The following is a 13533-nucleotide window of genomic DNA, read 5'->3' as shown; positions in this document are numbered from 1 at the left end:
ATTGACACTTGTGAATGTCAATGAACAACATTCACCAACAGGGGGCACTTTTGTCATGTTAATTGTGCCTGGTGGTAATCACATTTATTGAAACACTTCAAACCTTTAAAAGCAAATTATGACACATTTCGGTGCATGTTTATGCATAAATGTTATAAAATGCTTCACTAGACTGTGTGTAAGCGTAATAAATAGTGCAATTGGGTGCACTCTTAAATTAAAAAATGACTAGATATATAGAGAAAGATAAGAAATTTACACACGTGTAAGTTATGATACAAATAATCACAAATACTTTTTTGCACAGTTTAAAAAAAAACTGATAATTTCCTATAGTGTCTTTATTTACCCAAGTGGTGCCTGTCATCTGCCTCATGCAGTCTGAATGACCATTACGGGAAGCATCCGAGGAAGAGACCTCCCCGATATCCATTGCATCCAACTCACTCCCACCACACACACACACCCTTGGCGTCTTCATTCACACACACTTTTCCCAACGGGATGGATCCTCTGCAGCCAGCGCGCACAGCCAGTAGCCAACACGGACGCTTCCCCTCGCCACACATGGCTGCACATGCAGGGCGAATATTCTCGGCGTTTATATGGATAATAGCAATAGTTTCCAGCACCAGGACGAGGATTTACCCAACAAATGAAGGTAAAGAGAGACTGAGACTGCGTGACTGTGCGCGATGTGGGCTTCGGCGCTGGGAGGAAGACCTGGCTTGTGTGCGCCCGGTGTGCGTCCAAGGATGGTTCGCTTTTATATGAAGGATAAAAGTTGACATTTGTCTTTTTTTTCTGATGTGGTGATACTCATTTAAGCACAGTGAGATGCCATGCAGGCTAAATTATTTCCTTCTGAAGGACCTATTGATGATGTGTAACATACAGTTCTATATGACAGACCTGACCAGACCTCCAACACAAAAGGTTTGGGACACACCCGGGTATCCCATAAACTTGATTTTTTTATCTTCTCAAACCCATTTGGACAATTCTATGCTTCCAACTTTGAAGGGATGAGCAAAGAACTTTGTTGTGTCCCATGTGCACAGAACAAGCACTGCAAAGGCTTGCTTGGATGAGTTTGGTGTGGACCATGTTAACTCAATCTTATATGAACACATATTTTGAGCTCGGTCCTTCCTTAGGTCTAACAGGAATGGGCATGTCTTATAGAAGATCTTTCACTAGCGTTCTTGCAGTAAAACCTTAAAAACAGCACAGCACTCTTGTCATATTGAGGATCTTTCATTAGCATTTTTGCAGTATATCCCTAAACACAGCAGAGTGCATTTATCACTCAGATGAATGTTGAGTAGTTGTTGCTGATGGTTAAAACAGCAGCAGCGTTTTTGATGTACATCTCTAAAAACGGCATAGTATGCAGGCTCTTTGACTATAGCAATTGTGCAGAACATCTTTAAAGCAGCGGAGCACCCTTGTCATCTTGATGGTCTAACATGAGTGACTTATGAGCTTTCAAATAGACAAAAAAATCCCAAAGATACACACATAAATACTCAAAAAAAAACTCCCAGAGGAGTGGAAGCTGTAAGAGCTGCAAAGCGGTGACAAATTGTCTTCCATTCGCGACCAGGCGTCCCAATACTTTTGTCTATGTTGTGCTGTTTGGCTTAATTCTCTACACCTAATTTAAATTGTATGCTGGTATATTGTCATTGAAGCTGATTAGAAGCTGGTATAATGATGTGAACACATCCTCGTATTTGTTCAAAGCTTAGTGGTCATTAGTGGATCCACACTGATAAATGCATATACTGTATACATATATATTTATATTTTTTATTGAAGCACGGTGTACTCTGTGTGTGTCATTTTTAGTGACCCTGCTGGATACCAGGACAGTGCCAGGAGAGCTGAAATGGGCAGCAAGTCCCTCCGAAGGAGGGGTGAGTGAAATCTGTCTATTTGTCTTTCTTTTAATTTTTGAATGCTGTGGACAACCTGCTGTCTTTTTGGGCATTACACACACACACACATGCACACGCACATACACACACAAGTCTGGAAACTTTACATATTCATCCCACAGATTTGGAAATGAGCTGTCCACCCAGCCTAAGTGCTAACATGAGCTAGTTGGCATTGTGTTTGGCACACTAAATGGCATAAAGCAGCCTGGTGGTGGGTGTCTTTTTTTTTTTTTACTGTCTACTGTGCATTAGCCAGAATGAATTGTGAAAATATTAAGTTGTCTTTACTTTCACAGTGCATTGATGCTCTCACTGAGTTGTTGGTTTAAGTTATTGGTGAACTTGACTCTTGTTTCTTGGGTCTTTATACGCTCATTCTTTCACAGACTACTTGATTGACAGGGTCTTGGTCTGCGAGCACTGAGCTTTTGATTACACACCCCCAACCCCTCTGTCCCCCCTCTGCCACTTTCTGCATCCCCTGGCTTCACATACACATCACAGGGGATCTCTTTGCCGGGGCAAAGCTTTTCTCCCTCTGGCAGCTGCAATTTTCAGTCGGTTAACAAAGACTCCAAATGAGACGAGACAAGGAGGCATCGCACCTCATTTTACTGCGCAGCCCACTTTCTAAACACCCACATACATAAAAACATGCATACCGCACCAGCAGCATGTGCTCATGCCCTTGTTCACGCACGCACGCATGCTCTTAAGATGCACATTAACCCTCCCAAGCATGAGCCGTCGTATATCGGTTATAAAATTTTAATTTCTTGGAGCTCAACTCTTTATGGGACCTTTTTGACGAGGTAGAAAATCTGTGGAAGATGCGTAATATTGTGTACAACAGGTTTCAAGTGATGCGGAGGTATCGCATATAATAGTGGCGGTACATTAGGAAGAAAAGGGAGCGACTAGGACTTTGCAGCAAATTCCTAAAAACAGCAGACCACTCCTCTCACATACAGGGTCTTTGACTAGTGTTTTTGCAGTAGCTACCTAAAAACAGCAGAGTTATGCAGACAATGTTTTACTAGCATTTTAATAGGTCCTAAAACATCAGAGCACCTCTTTTTTTTTTATATGTCTGATTAGGGCTTTTGCAGTAGATCCTTAACAGCAAAGTGCACCTGTCGTATATATAGGATCAGTGACGAGCGTGTTTACAATAGATCCTTTAAAAAAAAAGCAGAGCGCTTCGGTCATCTCGAGGGTCAAGGATCTGTCAAGGATCTTTGACTAGTCTTTTTGCAGTAGGTCCTTCAAAACAGTAGAGCACTCCTGTCATATAGAAGATATTTGACTATTTTTTTTTTGCAGTGCATCCCTAAAAACAGCAGAGCGCCCATGTGATATAAATGGTCTTTGGCTAGTGTTTTTACAATAGGTCCTTAAAAACAGCAGCGCTCCCTTGTCGTTTAAAGAATCTTTGACTAGTGCAGGGGTCGGCAACCTTAACCGCTAACAGCTTAACATAACAGTTTATAAACTTTTATAAGTTTGAATCTTAATTTTACCTGTTACAACAGATTACAACAAACATAAGTGCAGTGTGCATGTGCAACAGATGTCAACTAGTGGGGTGGTGATAATACGTTGGTTAAACTTCACTACCTGGCGCCTTAAAAAATGCGCAGCACGGCAATTGACAGCCTTTTACTTTTAGCCCGTTGGCTAACACTTCTCGACTTAACTATCAATCAGTGGACTAATGCGGTCGCCGGTTCGAGCCCGGCTAGACTGTAGGTCTGATAAAATGACTGCTTTTCCAAAAATGGGTGCTTGTTTTGTTTTGCAAATATCTTTCAACCTTTTTTGTTGTTTCTCGCAAAATAGCAAGCATAAAGATAAGGCAGCATAGTTGGCAGAGAAGACAAAGGAATCTTTCCGTGCAGAATTAAAAACTCAATAAAAACTCAATTTTCTTCGGAGATGTTTATTTTTTGGGGGGATATATTAAGGGTTAGCTGACCGCGGGGCCGGGGGAAGACGTCTGTCATGTCTCAAAGAACGCAGGCTGGCAAACAGCGGCTTCCACTCCCTTCCTCATGCTCATCCAATCACCAGTCAGAACTCAGCCATTCATGTTCTTACAGAAAGTCAGATATTTTTAACTATTTTCAAAAATGCGCGTTTTCCCCACTCCAGTGTTAAAAATTTTTTTTGCAAATGTTGGAAAGGGAACCACAACAAGGAGGCTGAAGCCGTGGGCTGCCAACCCCTGGACTGGTGTTTTTGCCTTAAAAGCAGCAGAGCGCTCCTGTTGTATAAAAGATCTTTGACTAGTGTTTTTGTAGCAGGTCCTTAAAAACAGTAGAGCACACCTGTCATATAGAAGATCTTTGACTAGCTTTTTTGCAGTGCATCCCTAAAAACAGTAGAGCACTCCTGTTATATAGAACATCTTGGACTGGATTTTTTCACCCCTAAAAACAGCAAAGCGCTCCTGTATTTAAATGGTCTTTGACTAGTGTTTTTACAGTAGGTCCTTAAAAACAGCAGAGTGCTCTTCTCGTATAAAGAATCTTTGAATAGTGTTTTTGCAGTTGGCGCTCACAAGCACCAGAATGTTCCTGTCAAATAAAGGATCTTTGACTAGTGTTTTTGCAGGAGGTCCTCAAAAACAGTAGAACACTCCACTCATATAGAAGATCTTTGGCTAGGTTTTTTTGCAGTGCATCCCTAAAAACAGTAGAGCACTCCTGTTATATAGAACATCTTGGACTGGATTTTTTCGCAGGGAATCTCTAAGAACAGCATAGTGTTCTTGTCATATGAAGGGCCTTTGACTAGTGTTCTTACAGTAGTGCTTTTTCAGTATGTTTTAAAAACAGCAGAGCGCTCCTGCTGTTACATAGATAATCTTTGAATAGTGTTTTTGTCGTAGGTTCTTGAAAACAACAAACAACAACTGCCATATTGAAGGTATTTTTGACAAGATAATACTAATTTTCAGGCCTTTGCATTGAGTTCTGGACTCCTATAGAGCAGCTACACACGATAACCCACACAGAAAGCTTTCTAGATCTTCCCGACTCTGCACCTCTTCCTGCAGTGTTTCCTGCCTCATGCCCAAACGGTCTGTGTAATTTACCCCACCCCAACACTCCTCCAGGTACGCCTCCAGCCAAGCCCACTCCGCTGTGATTGGTCACACTCCCAAGTGCTCCCGAGTACTTCCGGACAGCTGGCGAACCCCTTTTGTCCGATTACTTACACAAAATATGCCCATGTAAGGCATGCCCATATAAGGAAGACCGGGTTGCATTGACGTCAGTGGAACTCTGTGTAAAAAATACTAATAAAAACACAGCGTGCAGAGCCTTCCAAAACTGCTTTCAGGGCTCACTTTCAAATGCGCAAACCTCATTATGTGACGCGACGGCATCGTTTAACACGAGAATACAACATTGTAACAGCATTTACAGGTCAGAAAAGAGGAAAAGCATAACAGGTCGCCTTTAATTGTTGAAGAGTTGAAAAGCCCGGCTATATACTTTACATGAACATGCTGCACAAAAAAAAATCCCTTCACTTCTTTGCTCAAAGAAGATTAAACTCGCACCTCCAGATTGACCCACTGGCATCCCAATGGAAGAGATGACATACTCACAATAACGAGCTGGGCTCATGCTGTAATTGTGAGGCCAATAAAAATGTCAGCTAATATTTAAAAATTAAATTGTCATTTTGTAGTGTGACACCACCTTCACACACACACACACGGACCCACACACACTCACACTGCTCTAATCATCAATTCATTAATGGATGTGCGCTATAAGCCATTATTAGCTAACTGACATAATCAGCACTGATGACGTATCGATCAAGGTTCACTGCACACATGTCCATGCACACCGCCCTCACTTCGCACCCCCCTTTCCACCAGTGTGCATGCTCTCTCCATCATTCACGCACCCTCCCTCGCGTTGTCCCTCATTGGACATGGCACATTTAAGTGTGTGTGGCTCTCAGTTGTAAGCATAGAGCAGATTATTATTCAGTGGCAATAAAAAGCCAATTTGGAGTTGGGAGCCTCGGCGGTCATTTGAGGGGTCGCAGTACAAGGCAAGTGGCCGCCTCTATTGAGATGGATGGTGCAGTGAAGGCTGAGCCCGCTTCACTCGCATGGAAATGTGACTGTAAAAAAAAAAAAGTGGAATGGCAACTGCTGCAGAATGGCGATGCAACAATGAATGGCTACAGTCAATGAAGCTATGAGCACCATGCATCATGAGGAACCAGTGGAGGTTCTTTTGGTTTAAAATGTTTAAAACCAGTACTTTAGTTACATTTTGTTCACATTTTGTATTGGTAAACATTAGGTCAAATGAAATCTCCAAATGACCTTTTTTCCAGCTGGCACTGTTGTGAAATGTTTTGTAAAATGATTTGGCTTTTAGGGGGCCGGCGTTTGAAACGGCACAACAAAAGACAATTTCATGCTCGCAAGGTTTATTTTTAAACACATTTCATTGTTTTTCTCCTGGGTTTCCTTCCCCCTGGCAGCATCATTTCAAGGCATCTCAACTTGGCAGCAGATGCTTTGGACAAAATAAAGTGATTAATCATAACAGCGGTAGTTACGGACATACTTTTTCCACTTCAAAATAAAGACTTCAAACTAAAGAGTACACAATCTGGCATACAGCTCAACCTCAAGTTTGTTTATACTGCAAAAACTAGGTGAAAAATACTTATTTTGGCTATGGATGATCTTACTATATTAGACCAAGTTGTTTATCTTATGTAATATGTACTCAAATCTGTGATACGTTACTTACATTATTATTACACTTACAATTATTTCCTTGCACACAAAATAATTGGCCAACAGTGAACAGTGAAATTTGATGTTTTGGCGATTCAAATTTAGCTTATTTTGCATATTTTTTTTAGATGTATATCTCAGACTTTCGTGCATATTACTTCAGATAAGAAAATTGGTCTAAAATAGAAAGTGCCTGGTAAGAATAAATAGCTGGTTAGTCAAAGAGAAGTATTTTAGACCTGATTTCTTATATTAATTATATACTTTCATTTATCTTATGTTTATGTTTATTCATATAAATTATTTTATATTCTTTATAATTATATATATTATATCTAATATTTATTTATATGCTATGTTTATGTTTATTTAATTAAAATACTTTTACAACTTTTTTTTAATGTACTTTTCTTAGATTTTACGATCTTGCTTGAGTTGGTTTTACCTATACTATACTGGCAATCTTTGAAGTAGTAGTAGTAGTAGTAGTAGTAGTAGTAACAGTCATGCAACTGTAAGAATTAAGTTAACTAAGGTAAATTATATAAACCTACCTCAGATAACAAGTGGCGATGTGCATAGAATGTAATTGAATGTGAGTCCACTTACTGAATGGAACTTTTTTTTCAGCGAATGTTTAGGGGAACTTTATGCATACAATTTTGGTGCTATTGGAATTTTAATTTCCGTGAGGGCACATGCCCAATAAAGTTCTATTTATTGTAATCTAATCTAACTTTAGCGGCATATTTCTCCCATGATTGTTCTGTATTGTTATGCAGTGTTGTGATGAATGTGTGGATGTTCATTTGCAGTGGGAGGAGGTGAGCATCATGGATGAGAAGAACATCCCCATCAGGACGTACCAGGTGTGCAACGTCTTAGAACCCAATCAGAACAACTGGCTGAGGACGGACTGGATTCCCAGATCTGGTGCTCAGCGTGTCTACGTGGAGGTCAAGTTCACCCTGAGAGACTGCAACAGCCTGCCTGGGGTGACTGGCACTTGTAAGGTGTGAAGAATTCTAATTTGTATTGTTTGAGTGGCACCTTTAAATAAACTAAACAAGGCATTAGATGAAAAGATGTATGGGATTTCTTTGCTGCTGATGTATATTTATTATATTTTACTACCTCAGTTTGCCTCATTATCATATAAAGAGGCAAGATGAGCACTGGCAGAGATAAATAGAATTCTCTCTCTTTTTTAAATCCCTTTTGTCTCGCAGGAGACATTCAATCTGTACTACCACGAGTCCAACGAAGACAAGGAGAACTTCATCAAAGAGAGCAGCTTCATTAAGGTGGACACGGTGGCGGCCGACGAGAGCTTCACTCAGGTAACGAGCGAGTTCCTCATCCTCCCGCCTACGCTCACTTTAAATTGCTCTTATCTCAGAGAAAACCCTCCCGCGGCACTTAGATGTAATGTTTTTATTTGTGTAACAAGCACTTTTATCTCAGATAGAACATGTAGGAATATTTCTAGGTCTTTGCTAATTACCTCCGCCAGTGGGGGTTTTGTTTTTGTTTTATTTCTTTGTTTTGTAGGATTACAACTGTGGAAGTGATTTCCAGAGACTTTGTGGAGGGGTGGGGCATGGGTCCAGAAAGAACTCAGCATATTTTTGTCAGCTCTAGGACTGTTTTATCAACTTTTTACCAAGAAGCATTGATTAAAGGCGCAGCAGCTGTAGAAAATAAAGAAAAACACCTTTTTCAAACCTGCTAAGCTAACTTCAGTTACATCAAAGGCCTCCTGCAATTTCCAATGGGTTGACAAGCTCGCCGTGAGTTTTTTCACGGCTCATAGATTGGCTCCTGTCAAATAAAGAGCTGCCTGGTGCTCACAAACTCGTGCTTGCCACAATATGCCTTTTTATGACGTCGACGTGTGCAGTTTATAGTCCGGTGCGGCTTATATATGAGCAAATTAGTTTTTTCCTCTAAATTTAGTGGGTGTGGCTTATACACCGGAATTTAAAATAATACTTATTTGTAGTTTTTACTACTTTAAGTTACAGTGGAACCCCACAATTTGATATGGCCTCGTGATCGTGGCCATGTTGTAGACACTATGCTTTCTTTACACTGTTCTCTTTACTTGTCTTGCTGCTGTAACAAGTAAATTTCCCCGCTGTGGGATAAATAAAGTACATACAATACAATACAACAATCTTGCTTCATCTTCTGCGAAACACAAAGTAGACTGTACCTTTCACACAGAGATCCTGCAAAATAGCTGCTTTACAGTCATAGTATAATGGAACATTAATTCAGCGTTTTACACAGAATCCAGCGAAGGCGGGGCTATGGCCACAACTCTTGTGTGCTTTTACACAGCAAAAGCCAGGATGTTGCTGCAGGCCAGTGTATGAAAAAAGACAGCGAGAATCACTTTCAACACAACACGGCAGGAGTGTCACACCCCTGTTCCACCATCCCGACATTCACAATTGACACAGACGCTGTCCTCGTACTACCTCCGAAGCTGGAATATTTCCAGAATGACGGTTAGGACATGCGGTAACAATGACGCTCCCTGCCTGGGCTATACTGTATACGAGGCTTAACTAAAAATTACATTTTCAACACTGCTCAGTGAATAATACTTGAATGTTAATGAAGACTTTGTGAAGTAGACCATTCACGCTGATCCAAATCAGGATGGTTCATTGTTGTTGACACTGACACTTATAGCAATCAATAGACAAAAATGTGATTAGCAGCAATGGTTGAACAGCCTTTCTTTGGCAATTCAGGTGGATGTTGGAGACCGCATCATGAAACTGAACACCGAGGTGCGGGACGTAAAGGTGACAAACAGAAAGGGCTTCTACTTGGCGTTCCAGGATGTTGGCGCCTGCATCGCCTTGGTGTCTGTTCGGGTTTTCTACAAAACCTGCCCCCTGACGATCCGAAACCTGGCAACCTTTCCGGACACAGTGACTGGAGCTGACACTTCATCCCTAGTGGAGGTCAGGGGGTCCTGTGTCGACCAATCAGAGGAGAGAGAAGAACCTAAAATGTACTGCGGCGCTGATGGAGAGTGGCTGGTTCCTATTGGCGGATGCCTCTGTAACCCAGGATACGAAATAAAGGGCAGTGCATGCAAAGGTAAGTGGCTTGTTTGTTTTTATGGTTATGGTCTGAGTCATTCTAGCGACTGGCGGCAAATAAGGCGCATTAATTCAGCTGCTCTTTTCACACTTTCATTACACAGTATACTGACAAGTCTACATGTAGATGAATCACTAATGTCAGCAATGGTTATTACTCCACTGTTTACAAGTTAATTCTAAAACATATTTGACATAATTCCGATCATCAAAACTGTAAACAGCCAGCTTGGCGCTCGCTTTGACACAAAATATACTGTACATGTTGACAACGACATACATACTGTATATATTACCGTGCATTATTAACATATTGACACATTCTCCCACTCTTTTTCTTTCTTTCTCCCAGTTAGATTTTAAACAAACAAGATATTAAACCAACCAACAATTTTCTATTTATTACACAAACATAGCAACACACCTTTGTCACCCCCCCTTCAAGATGTGTTAACAAACAAATTATTTCATTGCTGCTGGACTGCTTTTATGTGTTTTCAACCATATTCCAGCTGTAGTGTCATATTTACTACACAAACAGCGCAGCAAGTCTTATCTCATCCCCTACAAAAGGAAAAATAATTCAAATTAATTTGAATTCATTGCAACACTTTTTTGTGGTTGAAAGAAATGGGCTATTAAAACAACTGTTCTCCGCTTTTAACTTTATATTTACTGAACAAACATTGCACTAAAGCTTTTCTCATCCTCTACAAGGAAAGGATTTCAATAAAATATTAGAATCTTTCAAGGATGGGTTTTCAAGTGAGGCATCGTGAGCCTCTCCTCAGAGAATAGGCTACCCTACACCTCAATAAACTTTATGGGGGATTTTTGGGATCATTTTTTCTGGCATTTTGTGATAAGCTCAGTTTACTATCACACAGTAAAAACTACAAATTTTGCCCTTAAATATAATTGAGGTTAGCTTAGCATGTTTGAAAAGAGGCAGTCCGCTTCACTTCTGGAATGAGATAAACATTCAGTATGGCCACATACAAACTGTATCTTTGTACAATGTTTGGCAGATTGATGGTGCTTGCCGTTGAAATTATTTGCTCCATTTTTGTGAGTGTGCATGGTGTGTTGCATAAAGACTCCAAATAGCTGAAAAGAAGCTGATCAAACAGCAGGAAAAGGTTATCTTGCGCGTTAGACATAGTGAATGTAGCCGATGAAACTAGCACTTTAGACATGTCTATGAGGGTTCCTACTAGAGCTGCAACGATTGGTGAATCGATTATTAATAGATTATCCAATGAATTGACAACTATTTATTTTATATTAGATGAACCGTTTTTAATGTAAAATGTGCCTGTCAACTGGGAATATGTTTTTATTTCCTTCATCATCCATTAAAGCAGACATATTGTCTTTGTGTTTTAAGCAAAACAAGATATTCACACCCTACAGTGATCGACATTTTTGCCTCTGTTCTGATATGTTGCACACCGAACCACAAACTGTTTGTGTTTGTTTTTTATTGATTTGGTCCGTCTATCTCTATCAATCTGGACTGATTACTCAATTCATCAAAACAATAAGTTTCACATTAATTGACCAAGAAAATAATCTGAAGTTGTAGCCTTAGTTCTTACACCAAGTCAGTCTGCATGAATACATTCTTGTATGTGGCCTTCATGGTTTCACCGCGCTGCTTTTTCCATGCGGGTGTAGCGTATGGACTATTACTAATAAATACTTTGTTGGAAACCTGGCCAGTTGATTCACAGTAGCCTGCAGTTAAACTAGGCGGTCAATTTTTGCTAATAGACTGTATTGCTGTGCCAGAACACCAGTTTATTTCTAGAAATATTTATTTCAAACAGGTGAAGGTGTGTGTTGTCGTAGTCTCGTGTTAAAGGGATAGTTCGGATTTTTTGACATGAAGTTGTATGACATCCCCATCAGCAGTATACTACACCAACAGTGACTTACCCCCCCAATTGGTCCTGTGAGTCCATTTCTGGTCGGAGAGCCATGACAAGGAATATAGACACTTTTTTTTTACAACATAGCCGTGCTAGCGCAAAATAAAAACATGAACAGGCTTAATTTATGGTTTGGTAAGCTTCCTCCTCTATAAACGTCAGAGTGATAGGGATAGTACACATTGTTAGAACAACAATTTCAAATACTACTCAAGTGAAGTTGAAGACAGCAAAGGGTACCCTTGATCTGAGCCATGCACATATAAATAAATATAAATGATGAATGAAAGGGATAAATAAATAAATAAATAAATAAATAAATAAATAAACATCTAAGGTTATATTTACCTTCATTGAAGCCGTTATTCTTGATGTGCTGTCCCCAAAGACACGATGTGGCAGTGAGACACCACACGGACACCACCTTTCTGTTTTGACACAGGTTGTTTCTTGATTTCGATAGTGTTTCTCACCTTAATACTATAACCCAAAATGGAGCCAAAGAAAGCCAGCATTTTGATTAAAAACACTATTGAATTTGAGAAAACAGGAAGATGGTGTCCGTGTGGTGTCTTGCTGCCACATCGTGTCTTTGGGAACAGCCATGTCTTCAGTGAAGGTAAAAATAACCTTCAATGTTCATTTAGTCCTTTCATTTGTCGTTTATATGCATTTAGAATTGTTTTGTGCATGTAAAACTATAATTATAAACCTATAAAAACATGTTTTGTGTTTTTAGAGTCAGCGGCTGATGACATCATAGACCACATACATTAAGAATACAGACGGACTCACGCAGTGTATTAATAACATGACAACCGGAGAGTGCATGCAAACAGAGGCAAAATTGTAGCGTCAATTTTCGACGTTAACCAAAAAACAAGCTAATCGGGGCAGATGTTAACCAAGGCTCCACTGTAATTGGGCACCTACACAGTTGGAGCATTTACATGAAGCGGTATGAGGAAATAACAGATCTATAGTTTGTGTTGTTAGGTAATTCGTTCTGCTTTTCTCATTTTCATGAGCATTTTCAATTTCAAACAATATTTTTACTTTGGTTTTAGTATAAATTTTGCTTGTTGTCAGTCAAACTACCGCATGTTCAGACTCAGCTCCACTCGACCGGAGATACAGGTTCAGCAGCCACCTTTCTCTGCGTTATTTGGCTGTTTTCTAAAATTGTGTCCCTTTTATGATGTCTTTATCTTAGTAGTAACTTTCCCGAAAATCCCTATTTGGAATGATTTCCACATGGGAGAACAGCACACGTATGAGGCATTTTTGCTCACTCCTTCAAGAGACGTCCACTGTAGAATACGCTAGTTTGCTCCCCATCTGTTTGAGCCGGTGACGACTGCAACTGCATGTGACAACCCAGCGATACAACTATGCAACTGCACTCAATTCGTTGCCGAAGATGAAAATGAATGTTTATGTATTTATATTTGATGTATTTTTTTAACTGTGGGTCGTCGTTCTAATTTGTGTCTTGAGAAAGAATAGTTTGGTAAATCCTGCTCTAAAATGCTGAATTTCCTGCGCACTCCGAGTTGTTAGGTTTCATTGTGTCCGGCCATCTGGACAAAAAGTGTCACGTACAAGTGTGCTCTGAACTTTACAGTAGCAAATATGCAAGCTGTTCGCACCTCTCACCAGCATACATGAGGCGTGGATGACGTGGAAGGGACTGGTGTGGCGAGGACGACTTAAATCTGCGCGTTTGTGTGCGTCGGACAAAAACGTCTTATGTGGAGACATTT

At 40.2% G+C, this 13533-nt stretch overlaps 1 protein-coding gene across 1 annotated transcript in view; it reads left to right on the top strand.

Moving 5' to 3' along the window:
- The first annotated feature begins 394 nt into the window (after nt 1-394).
- Nucleotides 395-13533, top strand: part of LOC129173866 (ephrin type-A receptor 4-like) — a 43254-nt gene continuing 30115 nt past the window's right edge. Inside the window, exons 1-5 of the mRNA XM_054765135.1 lie at nt 395-661; nt 1852-1919; nt 7536-7733; nt 7950-8060; nt 9483-9837. Of these exons, the coding sequence (XP_054621110.1) occupies nt 505-661; nt 1852-1919; nt 7536-7733; nt 7950-8060; nt 9483-9837 (889 nt within the window). The 5' untranslated portion in view covers nt 395-504. The remainder of the gene's footprint in view (nt 662-1851; nt 1920-7535; nt 7734-7949; nt 8061-9482; nt 9838-13533) is intronic.

Source organism: Dunckerocampus dactyliophorus, chromosome 2 (genome assembly GCF_027744805.1).
Source record: "Dunckerocampus dactyliophorus isolate RoL2022-P2 chromosome 2, RoL_Ddac_1.1, whole genome shotgun sequence".
Taxonomy (NCBI): domain Eukaryota; kingdom Metazoa; phylum Chordata; class Actinopteri; order Syngnathiformes; family Syngnathidae; genus Dunckerocampus; species Dunckerocampus dactyliophorus.
This window is presented reverse-complemented; position numbering and strand designations above follow the sequence as displayed.